Below are 18,598 nucleotides of genomic sequence, written 5' to 3' on the forward strand. Positions count from 1 at the left end.
GAACTTTTATTTATGTAGTTTATATGTATCAATAGGTACTGTATTGTAAATTAAAACTAAGGACTTAAAAATATTCATTAATCCATTTTTTAAATAGCAACAATAATCACAAATAACACATTTTTATTTTTTTTAATCCCTAAACAATTTTCTCTGAGAGGCATTGTTTTACACTTGGCAAATCTCTTTGCTGTCTAGCCAACTAGAAGATAGTTGGATTCTCATATCTGCTATCTATTCAATCTGTTGTGATATACCACATGCTACACAGTCTCTGGAAAACTCCATGTTACATTCATGAGAAAATGAAAACAGCAAATAATGGCTTAGAGTTATATTGAAAATAGTTTTGACCTAGTGGAACCCCTGAAAGGATTTTAGGGATCTCCACGGTGTCTGGAGTATACTGGAAAGAACTGCTGCATTAGGAGATACACAAATCAGGAGAGCAGAGAGTAAGCATGCCATTGAACATCGTTGCGTTGCCGGACGTAGAACCTAGTCTTTCTGGTCTTGAAATCCGGTCTTTCCTCACATGATTTATATCCTCACATGATATATCCTCACATGAAAGTCGTTATATCCTCACATGAAAGTAACACCCTGCTGCTAAATGACAAGTCTGCAGCATCTGTTGCTCATAGTCTTCTGATTGCTGTTTACTGCTGCTGCACATGCACCCTGTGCTCAAGGATAGGAAGGTTCCCGCTTCTGAAACACAGAGGCTTGGGGGAAGGGAGCCGGGGAGATGAGCCAGCAACCAGCAGGGACCTAGGGAGGTGCCATCTTCAGAGCATGACTAATTTTCACGTGACTTAGGATTTTGCTGCACTGCAATCAGTCAGATGACCACATTTCTTTGGATCACAGAGAGAGGCAAGCTTCTTTGTCAGCTCAGAGCAAGACTTAGGGCACAGTATACTATGCAAAATACAGCCATAGTAGACCCAGCAAGAGTTCCTCTTTGCAAGGCACTTCATCTATTGTTCCCTTTTTAATCTTGGCTGGGCAATAGAGAAGTGATACTGTTTATGTTCTGTATCTTTCATTACAAAAGAGGCATTTTCTTTTTATTTCATTTTTTAATAAAAATTGTATATACTTAAGGTGTACAACACAATGATTTAATATACATATATATAGTAAAAGGATTACTATAGTCAAGCTAATTAAAATATCATCTCTTCACATAGTTACCATTTTTTGTCTGTGAGGAGAGCTCCTAAAATCTACTCTCTTAGCAAATTTCCAGTATTCAATAAATATTATTAATTATAGTCATAATACTAGATCTCTAGACTTACTCATACTACAGACTATAACTTTGCATCCCTTAATCAACATGTCCCCATTTCCCCAACTTCCCTACCCCTCAAACAACTAAAAATAAAACTACTATATTATCCAGCAATCCATCTTCTCGATATATGAGATTCGACAATTAAGTTCGCGAACTCATCCTAGAAAGTGTTACATACCTCATTGCTGAATGTCACTACAATCACCTTCAAAGTACTTCCCTTGGGGGGCTATGCACCGACGCCAGTGCCTAGTCCACCCTTCAAAGCAATTTTGGAACTCTTTTTCTGGAATGGCCATCAGAGCTGTTGTTGTATTATCCTTGATGTGTTGAATGTCATCAAAATGTCTTCCTTTCAATACTTCCTTTATCTTCAGGTAAAGAAAGAAGTCATTGGGGACCAGATCAGGTGAGTATGGAGGGTGTTCCAACACAGTTCTTGTTTACTGGCTAAAAACTCCCTCACAGACCAGCCATGTGAGCTGGTGCATTGTCGTGATGCAAGAGCCATGAATTGTTGGCGAAAAGTTCAGGTCATCTAACTTTTTCATGCAGCTTTTTCAGCACTTCCAAATAGTAAACTTGGTTAACTGTTTGTCCAGTTGGTACAAATTCATAATGAATAATCCCTCTGATATAAAAAAAACGTGAGCAACATTGTTGCAACAAGTTCACAAACTTAATTGTCCCACTTTATATACATTCTTTTCAAACTCATATGGAATATTTGCCAAGATAGACCCACATTCTGGGTCATAAAACACACCTTAACAAGCTTAAAATAACAGAAATCATACAATGTCTGCTCTCAGACCAAAGTGGAATTAAATTAGAAACCAATCACAGAAAGATAACTGGAAAATACCAAAATATGTGGAGATTAAACAACACACTTCTAAATAACATATTGGTTGAAGAAGAAATCTCGAGAGAAATTTAAAAATGTTTTGAACTAAATGAAACTGAAAACACAACTTATCAGATTTCTGGGAGGCAGTAAAAGTAGTGCTTAGAGGTAAACTTATAGCATTGAATGCATATATTACAAAAGAGGACAAATCCAAAATCAATAACCTAAGTTTCTACCTTAGGAAACTTGAACAAGAAGAAAAAATTAAATGCAGAGAAAACAGAAGAAAAAGAAATAATGAAAATTAGAGCACAAATCAAAATAAAATTAAAACAGAAAAATCAAAAGTTGGTTCTTTGAAAAGATCAATAAAATTGATAAGCCTCTAGCCAGGCTAACTAAGAAAAGAAAGAGGACACAAATTATTAATGTCAGAAACAAAAGAGAGAACATCACTATATATCCTATGGACATTAAAATATACTAAAGGAATACTGTGATCAATGCTATGCTCACAAAATGTATAACCTAGATGAGATGGACCAGTGGATATAATTGGCTCTTAAACGATCATGGAGACTGAGAAGTCCCATGACCTGATGTCTGCAATCTGGAGACTCAGAGTAGTGTAGTGCAGTTCAAAGCCGGTGGTGTAGTTCAAAGGCCTGAGAACCAGAGAGTCAATGATATAGATTCCCATCTGTGTCTGAAGGCCTGAGAACCAGGAGCACCAAGGGCAGAATATCAATGTCCTAACTCATGCAGTCAGGCAGAAAGCAAATTCAATCTCCCTCTGCCCTTTTGTTCTATTTGGGTCCTCAATGGGTTGGATAATTTCTTTTCACATTGGGGAGGCAAATCTTCTTTACTCAGTTCACCAATTCAAATGCTAATCTCTTTTGGAAACAGCCTCACAGATACACTCAGAAAAAATGTTTAATTAACTAATGTCAGTTAACTATTAAATAATGTAAAATTACCTATCATAGTAACATTAGAGTGTTTGTATTCTTGTAAAAAGATGGAGTAACTCATGTAGCTCTCTGGGCAGATATTGTTTCAAGCAAAGAGAACAGTCAGTGCAAAGGTCCTGGGGTAGAGTGTGCTTAGAACACTTGAGGAGCTACAGAAAAACTAGTGTGACTGGAATAAAGTAAACTTATACTGATGTCCACTGAATCCAAAACCAGGATCTTAGGGCTCTGGAAGGGGCCCTACACACAAGCTATTTGAAATAACCCAGGAATTAATCACTTACCTGTAATTGATAGGATTTTGAGTAATTTTTAATTTCTTTTGAATTTTCCAAATCTTCTACAGACTTAATCTCTTTAGAACTAGGGGATAAAACAAACTAAAAATTATGAAGTCAAACTCTTCTGTTTTTTGGGGTTTTTTTGTTGTTGTTGTTCTGTTTTTATAGTTGAAGAAACTAAAGGAAGAGAATTTATATGTCCAGATGTTGCAGAAGCTTAAATCCTGGTTGGCTTACTTCTACTTCAGGGAGTCCTGGCATCAGCATGATGAAACTGACAAGCTTATTCACTTCCTGAAGATGCTAACTGATCCAGTACCAGGACACTTTTTTTTTTTTTTTTAATATTTGGATGTTTTTATTTTTAGCATAAGCTTTTGTTCTTCTATAAGAAGTATCTCTCTGGATTCAAACCACAAATGTCAATGAATATTATTTTCATTGTGTAATCATTTAAAAGTCACCTACAAATTAAAATGTGATATAATGCACTGAAAGTTTATGATCATTTTCCACTGTTCCCATGTTCTTGTCATTCATTTCAAGTGTTTGGTACAGGTGATTTTAAGATGAAGTATTCCATGAAAATAACGTTCATGCTGGGATCATAAAATTACAGTCTTTTTAAAAAAATCTATTTTTAACTTTTGTCTTTAAGAGCTACTTTCTTCTTGCTGTTCTGACCAGTGACCTTTTTCCGTTTATCCTTCGCTTTTTCTAAGAAACATTTTGGAGTTGTACTAATGCTCTCCCTTTCCAATGGTTTCTTAATCGTCTTTTTCTTTTGTTTGCTTAGAAGTTTTTGGAAACCTTTTATGTATTCTGGTACAGGACATCCGGTCTGCTGTATAACATTGGCAATGCTTCTTAATAATGGTTTATCATCTTCAGTGAAAAATGTAGCAGCTTTTCCTTTATGCTCTGCTCTTCCAGTTCGACCTATCCTGTGGATATATTCCACTGAGCTGGTTGGAAAGTCATAATTAATCACCAAGTTCACACCTTTAAAATCAATTCCTCTGGCTAGCAAAGCTGTACAAATAAGGACCCAGATTTTTCCTGCTCTGAAGCTGTGGACTGTATTATCTCTCTGTTGCTGTGTTCTGTCTGCATGAATAATATCCACATTAATACCTTCATATATGAGCTCATGAAAAAGTTCTTTAGCCCTTTCAATGGACTGAACAAAAACAAGAACAGGTAGATTGAAACCCTTTTTAATAAGTTCTCTCACTGCTAGACGTTTTCCAGTCTCAGACCCAACAAAGAGAAACTCTTGTTCTACAGTCTCTACTGCAGAATTCCTTGCCCCAATGGATACAGTGATGACATTGTCCAGGTTAAGTTTGCACCACTGCTCGGCGTCATATGCAAAAGTTGCACTGAACATTGCTCTTCTGACCTTGAGGGATGTGCAGGCCAGGAAAATGGAAGCCAGCTGGTCCCTGAACCCAGTTTTGCCATCTTCAAACAGTTTATCTGATTCATCTACTATCAGCCATTCAACACTTGTTAAGTCTATTCCTGGAGGATCCTGTTTTAATAAATAGATTAGTCAATTTGGAGTAGTCACAAGAATATCAAACTTCTTAGATGATTTTGGTCCAAATTTCTTGGCTGCAACTGCTGCTTTGTGGATCATGTGTATCCTGAATCCTGTTCCCTCAGATATTTTTACTAACTCTCGGTGAATCTGGTTGGCAAGTTCTCATGTGGGTGATGTAATCAGGGCTCTAAAGCCTTTGTTTGTGGGCTGTTTCAGGTGCATTAATATGGGAATGCTAAAAGCCAAAGTCTTTCCAGATCCAGTAGGAGCAGAAGCCAGAAGTTCTCGACCATGCAGCATAACTGGAATGGATTGCATTTGGATTGGCGTAGGTATCTGGAAGCCTGAATCTAGAATGTTCTGAAGCAGTCGAGGATTGATTTTATGTTCCTGTTCAAGCTGCTGAAATGTAGCAATTGGGTCAGGAAGATCAGTTCCTTGAACGTGAATTTTGTGTTTATTCCGGAAGACGTTTATCTTTTCTTTTCTGAGATGCTCCAACTTTCCTGAAGTTAGTTTATTTTCTCTTTTAACTTTTTTATCTTCAATTTTTGCTTCCACAGATGATATCCACTGTATAGTAGAACCTTCTTCTTCTGAAGTAATTTCTGAACTCATCTTCTTTCTCTTTTTCTTGATCTGCTCCCTCTTCGTTTCAGTTAGGCTCTCTTCTTTTTTCTCTTCATCTTGGAGCTCTTGATGAGTTCTTGATCCTCCACACTTACCTGGGACAGACTTCTTGTTTCCAAAAAAGTCCAGTCCCTGCAGCACCTCTGGAGAATCAAAGTCATATTTCCTTTTTCCTACCTGGAATCGGGCTGCGTCCGCCGAGAAGCGCCTCACGTCGAATTTTCCAGGACTCTCTTATAAATCAGCATGCAGGCACCTAGAGGACATTGGTTAGGAGAGTAGGTCATCAAAAGTGATAAGCCAAGAAAGCAAAAAGCTACCAAAGAATCTCCTTGCCCAAAAGGATCTTTGGAATTTGATCTTGTACAAAAGAAAAGTAGAATTCCTCTAAGTCATTCTACCTAAATGTAGTCGTAGCTGACCTATAGCTATTAACTAATTTGTCTAAAACTTATCAGGACTCCAGCATAGAAAAGGAATAAGTTATTTTATTTAACACACGTTCCTATATTGAGAGAACGATTATGAAGAAAAGAACTAGGTTAAAAGTGAGTTTTAGAAATCCATTCATCTACTCCACAAGTATCTAGAGAGTGCCTCCTCTGACACTGGCACTGTGCTGTGCAGTAAACAAAATGCCTCGAGGAGCGGAGAGCCCAGTGGAAAGACAACACAGAACAAACACACAAATAATTATATACTTACCACTGAGGTAGCTAGCTGCCAGGAAGGAAAAGGCAGAATGCAAAGAAAACTATGAAAGGAAGACTTAACCTAGATCGGGATGCCTGGGGATGAGTCCGAGGAAGTGGCATTTAAGCTGAAATCTGAACAATGAGGCTTAGAAGGGCAGAAAGAAATGGAGAAGGTGGGAAGGGGGAAATTTCCCAGGACAGGGAACTGCAGGTGTGAAGACCTTGAATGTCAGAGGAATTTGGGGTGTTCCAAGAATAGAGGGAAGCTTGGGTAATGGGAAACCGTGAGAGAGATGGGGACCGCTGAGACATGAAAATTGACACAGGCATGAGCCAGAGGATGCAGTGCCTTTGATCCATATTAAGGATATTGAAAACTTATCTTTGGAGAAATAGAAAGTCACTAAAGATCTTACATAGAAGGCTGACATAATCATACTTGTACTCTACAGACATCGCTCCGAAGATGTGAAGCATCAAAGGGCAACAAATCTACCATATTCTTTTTTCACAAAGTATCACATTAAATTAAAATAACTAGGGGTATTATAAATGCAAAAGCAGAGGGAAAGTAAGAGTAAAGTCTAGTTTCTCCATTCCAAAGATGCAAATCCTTAAATTATATTTTTTTACTAGTATAATAATTTGTTACGTAATTTATAGGTACAAAGTATAAACGATTTGACATCTGTTTCCCCAATTCCTTGAACTTTCTGGATTCTAATTTAGTTTCCTAGGAAAGCGAAGGGTTAAAAGCAGAAAGTTGTTAAATTCCACACACACAAAAAACAACTTTTCAAACATGCATATTATCTTGACATCAAAAGGTACAGTAAACCAAAATTTCATTACTCTACAATATCACTTTTCATTTAAAACTTGGATAGTGTAGCACTTGAAGTTGCAGTAGACTTGGTTTCAGCAACTAGACAGATTTAATTGCTTTGGGCATGTAAATACAAGGCTCCAACAGAATTACCAGTTCTTCTGACCAAAACAAGACAAGTGGATCTTCAAAAACCTGTGAAAAAGTTTGACCTTTTGGCCTCCAGTACACAAAACAATACTTCATTCTATAAGCTGAAGTAGAAAGCAATTTTATGGATTAACTCTATCAAAGTGAAGCACATAAAAAGGGCCTAAAATAACAATATATTAATCAGGATATTAAAAAATCAAATTTCAGTTTTTCAGGGATCTTAGTTTGCCAAGAATGACCTATATATAGCTATTTGTTAATAAACTCACACAACACAAAGCTGTAATTAAGCAATGAATTTTCATTTTTCTTTCCTCAGTACTAAAAAGGAATAATTAAACTATTATTATTTGATGATAACATCTGCTAATTAGGACATATAATATTCTGAAAACCATGATTAGAAAATGTGGAAAACCAAAGAACTACAGTTAATACCGTAAGTAAAAACTCTTAATAAGAAGTATTTAATAATAATAGTTTCAAAACATACCGTTACATGGGGGGGGGGGGGAAGGTGACAACACCGAGAGAACTGGACTATGTTTCAATTGTCATTGGTTATTTTTTCACTCCTCTCTTAGTAACTAATAGAACAATAGAAAACAAACAACAAAAAAAGGATATAGACTTAAAAAACCACTAAATTAAGAGTCCTTAGTTGTTCTCCATTCCTACATCTTGGCAATACAACCTCCTCCTGTACATTTCTGAAATCTGTTCCCTAATTCCATGGGTTGCAGACCTGGACTGACCGCCTTTGCCCATTAGCTAATAGCAACCCAATTTTCCCTGGGTAATCAAGATCCATCTCCCAGCCAGTACAATGAATGATCCCTTTTCCCCTTGTTATTTCAGTGGCATGAGGAAACTAATATGGTAAGAGGGAGTATCAACTTCTAAATTAACAGAATCATGTCAGTGCTCACTAGTGGAACATTCTTTCATTGGCACTGGAACCTTCAAACCCACTCAGCCCAATGATTATGGAATGCAAAGAAAATTTTCCTTAAGTGGATTATTATGTTTAAAAGTAAAAGGCCATATAACGGACTATATTATCCAGCCATAAAAGGGACTGAAGTATTAATATATGCATAACATGGATGAACCTTGAAAACATCAGGCTAAATGAAAGGAGCCAGATTCAAAAGGCCACAAATTACATGATTTCATTCATATGAAATATCCCAAATAAGCAAATCCATAAAGGCTGAAAGTAGATTAGTGGTTACCTAGGGTTAGTGGGAGGGGGAATGGGGGGTGACTGCTATGGGTATGGGGTTTCTTTTGGAGGTGATGACAGTGTTCTGGAATTAGACAGTGGTGATGGTCACACAACTTTGTGACTATATAACTATTGAGAATTTGAAATGCTAATCTAAATTAGGATGTGCTGTACATGTAAAATACACACCAGAATTCAAAATCTCAGTACCAAAAACAGGGAATGTAAAACATCTTCTTCATTTTCATATTAATTACACATTGACAATATATTTTAAATATATGGGGTTAGATAAAACGTATTATTAAAATTAATTTACCAGTTTCTTTTTACTCGTTTTAATGTGATTGCTAGAAAAGTTAAAATTACATATATGGCTCACATTTCATTTCTGTTGGAGAACACTGAGCTAGACAATAGGCACTGTGAATACAAATACAACTAAGACAGGATCTCTGCACTCAAGGAGCTCCTAATTTGCCTAGGAATTGAGATTCATTACAATATAATGTGATCAGCACTCTTACATCAGTATAAACAATCAGCAAGCTGGTACTGTACAAAGAAAAGAACAATGGGAAAGAGTGACATGGAGAACAGGACAGAAAGAGGTCGTTCCCCTCAAAGAAAAATGGACTTGCAGGAAAGGTGTTGAATGAGGTTCTTTGCAGCCCTGTGGATTACTTGACTGATGCTGGGAGCGTTTCTAAAGCTACTTGAATGCGGTTGGAATGTAGACACAGTGTCTCTATCTGCAGTGCACACAGAGTGGTGATAGTACAGTAAGTTTTCACTTAACGACATCGATAGGCTCCTGGAAGTGCGGTAAAAGAACTTATAATGAAACCAGCTTTACCAGAGGCTAATTGATACAAACAAAAGTAGGTTCCTACAGCATCTCATCAATGTTATAACAGCATTGACCGTTGACCAAAACGACGTTATTCGAGGACCTGCTGTACTTCCCAATTGCAGCAATTACATGGGACTGATCACTAACGGGGCTTACCAGGGTATACTTAGGTAGGGTTTTAATAAAAGTGAAAGACACAGTACAGCAGGACAAAGAAAGCAAGGCAGAGAGAGACAGACTTGAGGCTACTGGGCACAGCTCCCAGGGCCCTCTGTCAGTCCCACTTTGTCTTCAGAGTGTGAACCACCAACGTAGTGAGATACTGGAGTCTCAGGGATGCTGAAGCATGAGTTTATTGAGGGGTCTTTATGACTCTGTACCAAGTAGCTAAAAGCAGGCTATGAAGCTTAACAAGGTGCATCATTGTCTATTCTCATCTTGGCCAAGGAGCCAGACTTCCAGGCTTCCCTGGAGAAAGCATAGAGCTACTAGAATCTAACAGAAAGGTCATGCTTCCATTCCCATACAAAAAAGGAACAATTTAGGGGTTAACTTAGGAAAGAAGTGTGGTAGGCAGCCGCTAGGTTGGTCCCTACCTGATAAATATTTACACCCTGGGATAACGCCCTCACCTTGAGTGTGAGCTGAAACTTTGTGACTCACTTCTAACAAACAGAAGATAGCAAAAACAGTAAGATGTCACCTCTGAGATTAAGTTACAAAAGGACTGTGACTTTCGCCTGGTGCTCTTTGTCACACTCATGTTCGATTGCTTTGAGGAAAGTCAGCTGCCATGTTGTTGGCTACCTTATGAAGAGACCAGCATGGCAAGGAATTGAAGGAGACCCCTGGCCAATGCTGGTAAGGAACTGAGGCCCTCCATCTAACAGCCTGTGAGGCCAACAGTCATGTGAGCTTGGAAGCGAATGTCACACTTTCAGATGAGAGTACAGTCCTAGCAAACACCTTGATTGCAGTCTTGTGAGGAGGCACCCAGCTAAGCCACAACCAGGTTTCTGACCCACAGGAACTGTGACGTGATAAATGTTTGTTATTTTAAGCCTTACACAGTGACAATAACTGATGCAGAACACTAACAATGAGCTTCATTCTGCAAAAGAAGCGCATGAGGATAGCACGAGTGTTCCAAATATATGAAGCTGGTTTATGGGTTGGTTGGTTTGCTTTAGAGTAAACGTTCACATCATAGTAACTTTAAAATAAACATCACTACATTTAAAATGGTTCCAAAAGTACATCTGTAGATGGTAATATAAATTAAAGTATACAAACTTAAATAAATGTAATATTAGCTATGGTATAAATAATGGTAAATGTGCAGTGTACCTGTTATTAAAATGTCAAAAAAACACACACACAAAACCCAGCATATTGCCAGAACATTAGAAGCCATAGCCATGATTCTCAAACTTCAACAATCTACTTTTGATATTGTTTTGGCACTGCATTCTTCAATGAATAAATTAATTTCATAATTTCCAGAATTAAGTCCCAAGTCTTATTTTTCAGTAGATCTTTTCACACTCGGTGTTAAATACGTGGCTCCTTTCAACTGAATAAAACATGTATGTTTGTTTTAGAGATCCATTTTGTGCAGGCTCATTCGACTGAAGGATCTCTGTGGCAGGTGACAGGTAATACTGCCTGTGTAACTGAGGGATCTTTCTGTTTAGCAGAGGCTGTAGAGCCTCTATAAGGCGATGGTAGTTTTCAGTTCCCTTTGATACTCCTTTTGATTTGGCCCAATTAAGTCTTTATTTATTATTTTTTTAAGGCATCCTCACAGCTTTCAGTAAAATCTTGAAGCAGAGTTGCAGTTTATTATGATGTCTGAAGAGTTTTGGGTCTGAGTATTTCAGACAGGAAAACCTGTGCAACTTCCAAAGGCCTCTGATTCACTGCTGTGCCTACAGATCCCTGGAGTACTATCTGAAGCATTTTGGGACCCGCAGGATCCTAATGTGATGCACATGCCAGCTCCTGTGTCTTTTCCTGCATGTCTTCAATAGCAAATTCAATTGGTGTTATCTCCTCTTTGTGAGTGACATCGACCCTTGTCTTAATATAAGGAGAAACATGAGAAATATTCAGAATGGTCTTCCACTTGAATTGTTCATGAAGTTTCCCATGGACATCATCATGTTATAATCTACTTTATACTTATTTACAGGATTAGAATTCTTGATTAGTTCAACCACATCCTCTCCAAATCTTTCTCCATAAAATCCCTCTAATCTGTGAGATAAGCTCTGCAAGTTTGGTTATTTCAGGTTCCTTGTAAACAAATTCTAAGTTCCCAAACTTGGTTCCACAAATACCAACACAAAAATAGGTGCCAAAAATCTGCTGATAATTTTGCTGAATGCTTCTTGAAATTGGTTTGTGGTATTAAATCACAAAACGAACAGGGAGGCAGTAAGGGAGGCCTTAAATAAGTTAAGGTCATGCTGACCCAGAGAGGAAAAGTTAGGTTAGAAGGAAAAGCACAAGGCCACTAGAAATTCTAAGTGCAAAGCCAAAGACAGGTGGAAGCTGAAGGACAGTCTGGGTGAGTGCACGCTGGGATTCCTCAGCAGGCATATTCTGGCCACTTGGTCCACTACTTCGAATCATGTAATGGAAATGTTCCTTGGTAAGAAATGGATTGTAATTGCAGATTCTAGTGTTTTGGATCAAATGTGAAGTAGTGTGATAATTATATTCATTCTTAGGTGCACTTTTATTGCTTAAAAGCTATTTGACCTTAAGTTATTTCTCTGTAACTCAGTTTTCTTTTATGTAAAAAAAGGACAATAGAATTGACTGGTTTATTGTGAATAATGTGAGACAATGAGTAAAGGTCAATTAATAAAGGGTGTACTTGAACCTGAGCACAACCACATACCTATCCAGAAACTTTGCTTTCACAAGATTCTCTGAAGCATCCAAGAGGAACTAAATTAAGATAATTCCCCCCATGCATAACAACTTAATGCTTTGCTCAGCCCATGCAGCCATATTATAAGTAGTATGTGATTTATATTTGATATTTTAATGTCTTAAAAATAATTAGGAACTTACAATACCACAAGGTAAGAGCCACATTTTAGATATGTAATTCAAAGCAGAGCAGGCAACTTCCCAATGACCAATGGGCTTTAACATATCTAAAATGCTGCCACAGTGACAGTATCAGTTCCCTGATCATTTGGTCCCCACAATTACAGTAGCCTGGAATCCCAAGCAAATTATTAACTTGTAGTTACACAGAGATCAGAGAGTAGGAGAGAGGGAGAAAGCAAACTGAAAGGACTTAGCAAAGGAAATGCTAAATTTCCTTTCCTACCCCTTCCAACTCTTTCAATTTGTGTCAACAATCTAGATTTCTGTTACTACTAAAAGAAAAATCTATTATATCATAGACAAATTCATCCTACTTAGGCAAAGCAAAAGGTATGACAAATTAATGAGGATACCAAATTAAACCTCAGACATTTATTTCATTAAAATTTACCCTGAAATACCAGCTCTGAAAATAATGATCTGTCTGAAAAGATGGTGGCCTGCGTACAAATTCATGACTCCACTCCTCTCTAGAATCTATGTAGGATTGACTCAACCTCTAAGAGGTGTGGGTTAACTTGTTCGAGAGTGTTGGCTTACAGGCTGGCCTCCAGGAAAAGGAGCTGGCCCTTACAAAGCTCCATGGAAACTTGGAGCTACATGCGTAAGGTAATCAATCACCAGTCAGCCTGAAGACTCCCTAAATCGCACAGGCAAGGCAGCTCTCTCAACCCTCTCAGTGGCATAACCCAGAAACAAGATTTCTCCTTCTTCTTCTCCCTCATCCACCTAACCATTGAGTCCTATTGGCGTTCTCCACCCCCCCCCGCCCCCAGAACATAGGTTAAAACTGTCCAGTGCATTTTACTTATAGCACATCTTAACTTGGACCAACTCCCATTTCAAGTTCTCAATAGCCACATATGGCTGTTGGCTACCATATTGGACAGTTAAGCTCTAGTTAATTACTTTTTGGTAACTTGTGTTATAGTATGTTTACTATGATTACAGGGCTACCAAAATGCTATCAGTTTGCATCATTCTTAATCTTCCCTAGCAATTCTTTCTTAAAAGTGTATCCATTCCCTTAATAGGGCACCTTCCCATCTTGAAGTCAGAATCTGATGTTCACTCCCAAGTTTCCTTCATAAATCTGAGGCTTTTTGGGTCCTGATGGCCTCATGACTGTTTTTGATGTGACCATCTTCATTTAAGTATATAGTTTAGGTGAAATCCTGACTCATACTCCATAATCTCTACTCCACAATCTACACATAACATAGAGGAGCTTTAACTACTTCTCCAAGTTTTACTTGTAAACATCTAGAGTTAGAAGGGAATCAACTTTGAATGCCTTACTTGAGACATGTACAAGTGTAGATTGTAATAACAAAGCAGTATTATTTGTGCTTCTATCTCTAGACTCTCCTGTTGAAGAGAACCTCAAAATAAATTAGTTGGTAAGACCAGTAGAGTTGACCACTTTCATCTAGATAAAGATAGGCAAGAAGAGGCATTAACCTGGCTGTGGTAAGGTAATATAAGGCATCCCAGTGTCAATAAGAAAACGTCTCAAGCATGTCATTCTTTTTCATCTCTCATTTAACTGCCCATAACATTTATGTCTCTAACAAATATCAACTGACATCTGGACACTTGTTTTCTCACCTCTTCTAGATTGCAGTTTCCTAAGGCGAGGAAGAACTTGTTTTTACTCACCTTTGTGGCTTCTACAGTAGCAGCGTGTTTTCCATAAGCTTCTTACATTATAGGTCTTTAACATGTGCAAATTTTATTCCAGGAAATAAGGCATATGTAACATGCCAATCAATGTTACCATTCAGATGGATTTTTCATTCTGTATTTTCGCTCTAAAATTAGCCTTCATTTATTATTGCTTTCTTTCTGTAGTCACCTCCTTGGAAGGATATACATAGTTTTCTCTCCTTCTTGCCTGAAGTTAACCTTTGAAATAAAATGTCAAAAATATTCATTGGTACCTATAGGTTCTAGCCTTAACATGTAAAAGTCACACCTAACGTGAAAACATTAATTATTAAACAATTAAGAATGAGAGCAGCCAATTCAACATTGTTAAGCATTTATATGCATCTCTAAATGCTTTATATGATTTAAGAAAAGTATTTGAAAATTAATGTTGACTTTTTGGCAATAATGCAAGACTGAACATATCCATTTAATTGTGTTTGTTCCAGAATCACCATTGTAACCACTCTAAGAGATATTTTTTTTCAATCTTAAAAACTGAGGAATTTCCAAATGTTTATCAATATTTATTCCATGAGAAATTTAAACAAATTTTAAAGTATTTTTCATTTAAAAATTAACCCATTACATGGTTATGTAAATAACATTTTTATGAAAAACAATTATCACAACAAAAAGTTTGAAAAAAAGTCTAGTGTTGTTTTGTATTTTCACAAATCTTTTAATGCCTGACTTCTTATAGGACAGCTAAATGCTCATACCTACCTGTGTTCTATTGTTGAGCTATGTTGTCTTGCTTGAAATACATTAAGAAAATACAATGTCAAATACATAACACAGCTTTTTATATGTATAAAGCAAGTGCTCTTAATAGCCTTTTCAGATAGTCATACATATTCTTTGATACTACACCAAAAGCTGACAAGCAGTTGTTTCTTACAAGTTAGTTGCAATATGGAAGCTAAACAACAAGGAAATTTTCATATTGTTCTATTAAAATCCATTGGTGTGCCTGGCTTTTTGAATGGATCTTCTTCTTTTTGAATAGATTTCTTATTGCCTTGCATTGATCATCAGAAAGTATTGGTTCACTAAATTATGCAGATCTTCCAAATATTGACATATTTTAGCACACATCCCAACATAGTGGGATGCTATCAAGCTCAGGATCTCTAGATACAAGTTTTCCAAAATCCTAATTTTTCTTGGAAACCTCAAATTTTATCATTGGCAATAAGTACTTGTATTTTCCTTGAAATGTCAGGATGAATTAGTTTGTGAAAATGTCAATGATTCATTCAAGTAAAACTGATGTTTCATGAGACTAGCTCAGTTTACAAGTCAAACATTTCCATGTGATTTTGCTTGATGAGCATCACACATCATTGCTTCTGTCTCTCTGCTTCAAATGCAGCTTGAATGCATGCAGCAGTTCTTTATGTGTACTTGCTATTTCATCACAGAATATTTAAAACACACGTACTCAAGAGCTGAGATTTAATAACGTCAACAACTTTCACTGCTTCATCAAAGATATTCTGATCCCATCAGCCCTTGCGCACCACTTTCCCCTCTCTTCCTCTGCGCTGCCTACGAAGGTGGCACTCATCTCCTACACGGTATCATGGCTGCCCTCAGACCACTCATGAAGCCCGAGATCGTCAAAAAGAGGACCAAGAAGTTTATAGGGCACCAGTCAGACCAGTATGTCAAATTTAAGTGTAAGTGGCAGAAATCTCCAAGGCATTGACAATATGGTGGGCAGAAGATTCAAGGGCCAGATCGTGATGCCCAACACTAGTCATGGGAGTAACAAGAAAACAAAGCACATGCTGTCCAGTGGGTTTCAAAAGTTCCACAATGTCAAGGAGCTTGAAGAGCTGCTGATGTGCAACAAACCTTACTGTGCTGAGATTGCTCACAACGTCTCCTCAAAGAACCACAAAGCTGTTGTGGAAAGAGCAGCCCAGCTGGCCATCACTCACCAACCCCAATGGCCAGCTGTGCAGTGAAGAAAATGAATAGTCTGCTCGTGTGCAAATTGTGTTTTAATAAAACCATAAAATTCTTCCAAAAAAAAAAAAAAAAGATATTCTGAAGTGAGAGTTGTTTTTGTTTTGTTTTGTTTTGTTTGAATTCTGAGAGTTCCCTACAGTAAAAAACACAATGGCTAATACAATGACTACTAATAGTTTGGAGCTATTGCCTTGACTGGTCCTATGGCGCCAGCAGTTTTAATCACTGCTTTTCTAACCAAATATTTTACTGATATTAAACCACCAAATACTCAAGATGAGCACAGCTGCCTTTCCTATGGAAGCATGCTGCATAATATTTTGTGAGAAGCCCAGTCTTAAGTCTTCAAAATATATATTTTTAATTGTAATAAAATACACATTAAGTTACCATTTTAAGGATTTTGAAGTGTACAGTTCAGTAGTTAAGAATGTTATCACTAGCAAAACTGAAATTATATACCAACTGAACAACTTCCAATCTCTTCCGACTCCCAGAAATGTAGTTAAGTGAGTATTCAAGATTTTATAAAAGTAACACTTTTCTAGTAGTCACAAAGTAAAACCTCAAAAGAAGTTATATTTCGCCTTCTGTGCTTTCTTGCAATTTCCTGAACTTAGTAAAAATTTTGCTGCTCTCCTGAATGAAACCTGAAAATATTTACTTGTGACAGCTTAATTAACATTTCTCCTTTTAAAAACACGGACATCAGCATCATGGCAGAGAAAGAGGACCCCTTTATATCTCTCCTTAAAATTAGAAATCAGACATCTGTAATTCAAGAGGTTCCTCTGCTCAACACACAAACATGCCTCAGAGATCCATACATTGGTACATCTGAAGGAGAGCATATTAGAATGAGTAGGGGTCGGGGGGGAGGTGGATGACAGGGATGGTGGCTACAGATGCAGTTCAGCACCTTCCACAGCCCCATCTAACTGTATAGCAGTGGAGGAGCTGGACTGTGTATGCACATATTAATATATACAGCCCGGAGGGTAAGAAGCACAGAACCACCATCCCTGCCTATGAAGCTGACGTGCTCCCCCCACATCCCATTGTGGCAGAACCTGGTAGCAGTAGCTGAGACGCATTAAATAGCACAGTGGTGCCAACCGACATTACTAATAAGGAGTTAGTGCTACAGACTCATTAACATGCATTCCTTTCCACATCCATCTTGGCAGAACCCAGTAGAAACAGCAGAGACATGGCACAGCAGGATCAGAGACCATTAGTAACAATGAGGCAGTACTGGGAGCCTGCAAACCTGGTTCCCCAACACCCACTACATCTCCCCACCACGGTGGTGGTGCCCAAGACCAAGGCAATCCAGATATAGAGGGGACACCTACCAACCTGGTGGGTACATGGAAATTTCCACAACAGAAGCAACGCAGCCCCACTTCAATCTGAGAGGCACTAGTACAGATAAAACAAAAACTTGCACTATAGCACCATCTACTGGAAAATAAAAGAACTCTACTTATCAACCTGCTGAATTAAGAGCAAAACACTATTTAAACAAGAGTTCACTACCTCAAATGTGCAGGCAGAGAAACAATCCATCAAGTACCATGAAGAAATAAGGTAACATGGTATCAAAGAAAGAAAACAAAGGCACCAGAGACAAAACTCAAGTCATGAAAGACTGATTTAAAAGATAGAGAATTGACAACTGCAGTTATGAAGAAACTCAACAAGACACACACACAAAAAAAACTCAAAAGCACAGTTCAATGAGCTCAGGAATAAAATTATTAAACAAAAAGAGTACTTTACAAAAGAGACTGAAACCATAAAAAGAACTAACAGAAATTCTGGAACTGAAAAACTCAAATGAGATGAAGAGTGTATTAAAGAACAGTGGAAATAGAACAGACTAGATGGAATAGAGAATTAGCAAGCTCAAAGATAGAAACCTAGAAATATTTCAGGTGGAAGGAGAGACAATTAAGAATTTTTAGACGATGAAAATACTCTACAAAAACTATCTGACCTCATTAGAAAAAGCCATATAAAGATAATGGGAATACCAAATGAAGAGAGGGAGATGGGAACAGAGAACCTATTCAAATAACTTATTGATCACAACTTCCCAAACCTGTGGAAGGAGCTAGACATTCAACTACAAGATTTTCTCTAAAAACCATTATATTAAAACTGTCAAAAGTTAATGACAAAGACAGAAATCCCAAGGAAGCCAAGGGGAAAAGTAACAGTAACCTACAAAGGAAACTACATCAGATTATAATCAGATTTTTCAGTAGAAACCCTAAAAACCAGTAGAATTATATGTATTCAAAATATCAAAAAGAGGAAAACCACCAGCCAAGAATAATATATCCAGCAAAGTTATGCTTTAGAATATGAAGGAGAAATAAAGGCTTTACCAGACAAAAAAAGCTAAAGGAACTTACCTCCATAATACCTGCACTACAAGTAATATTTAGAG

The 18,598-nt window shown here is 37.5% G+C and overlaps 2 protein-coding genes and 1 pseudogene across 2 annotated transcripts in view; 1 reads left to right on the forward strand and 2 right to left on the reverse strand.

Moving 5' to 3' along the window:
• BICD1 (BICD cargo adaptor 1) overlaps nucleotides 1–14,166 on the reverse strand; it is a 236,874-nt gene extending 222,708 nt beyond the window's left edge. The window contains exons 1-2 of the mRNA XM_074325844.1: nucleotides 14,119–14,166; nucleotides 5,759–5,837 (exon numbers count right to left, since the gene is read on the reverse strand). The gene's annotated coding sequence lies outside the window, so the exon portion shown is untranslated. The remainder of the gene's footprint in view (nucleotides 1–5,758; nucleotides 5,838–14,118) is intronic.
• LOC109449699 (putative ATP-dependent RNA helicase DDX52) lies at nucleotides 3,755–5,765 on the reverse strand. The gene is given in 1 exon segment (XM_019736226.2): nucleotides 3,755–5,765. A coding segment is annotated over 1 exon segment (1,524 nt). The 5' UTR covers nucleotides 5,570–5,765; the 3' UTR covers nucleotides 3,755–4,045.
• Nucleotides 14,167–15,751: 1,585 nt separating the features above from the next.
• LOC109449705 (large ribosomal subunit protein eL32) lies at nucleotides 15,752–16,152 on the forward strand (annotated as a pseudogene).
• The last annotated feature ends 2,446 nt before the right edge of the window (nucleotides 16,153–18,598 follow it).

This window comes from Rhinolophus sinicus, linkage group LG02, assembly GCF_036562045.2.
Source record: "Rhinolophus sinicus isolate RSC01 linkage group LG02, ASM3656204v1, whole genome shotgun sequence".
In the NCBI taxonomy this organism is placed as follows: Eukaryota; Metazoa; Chordata; class Mammalia; order Chiroptera; family Rhinolophidae; genus Rhinolophus; species Rhinolophus sinicus.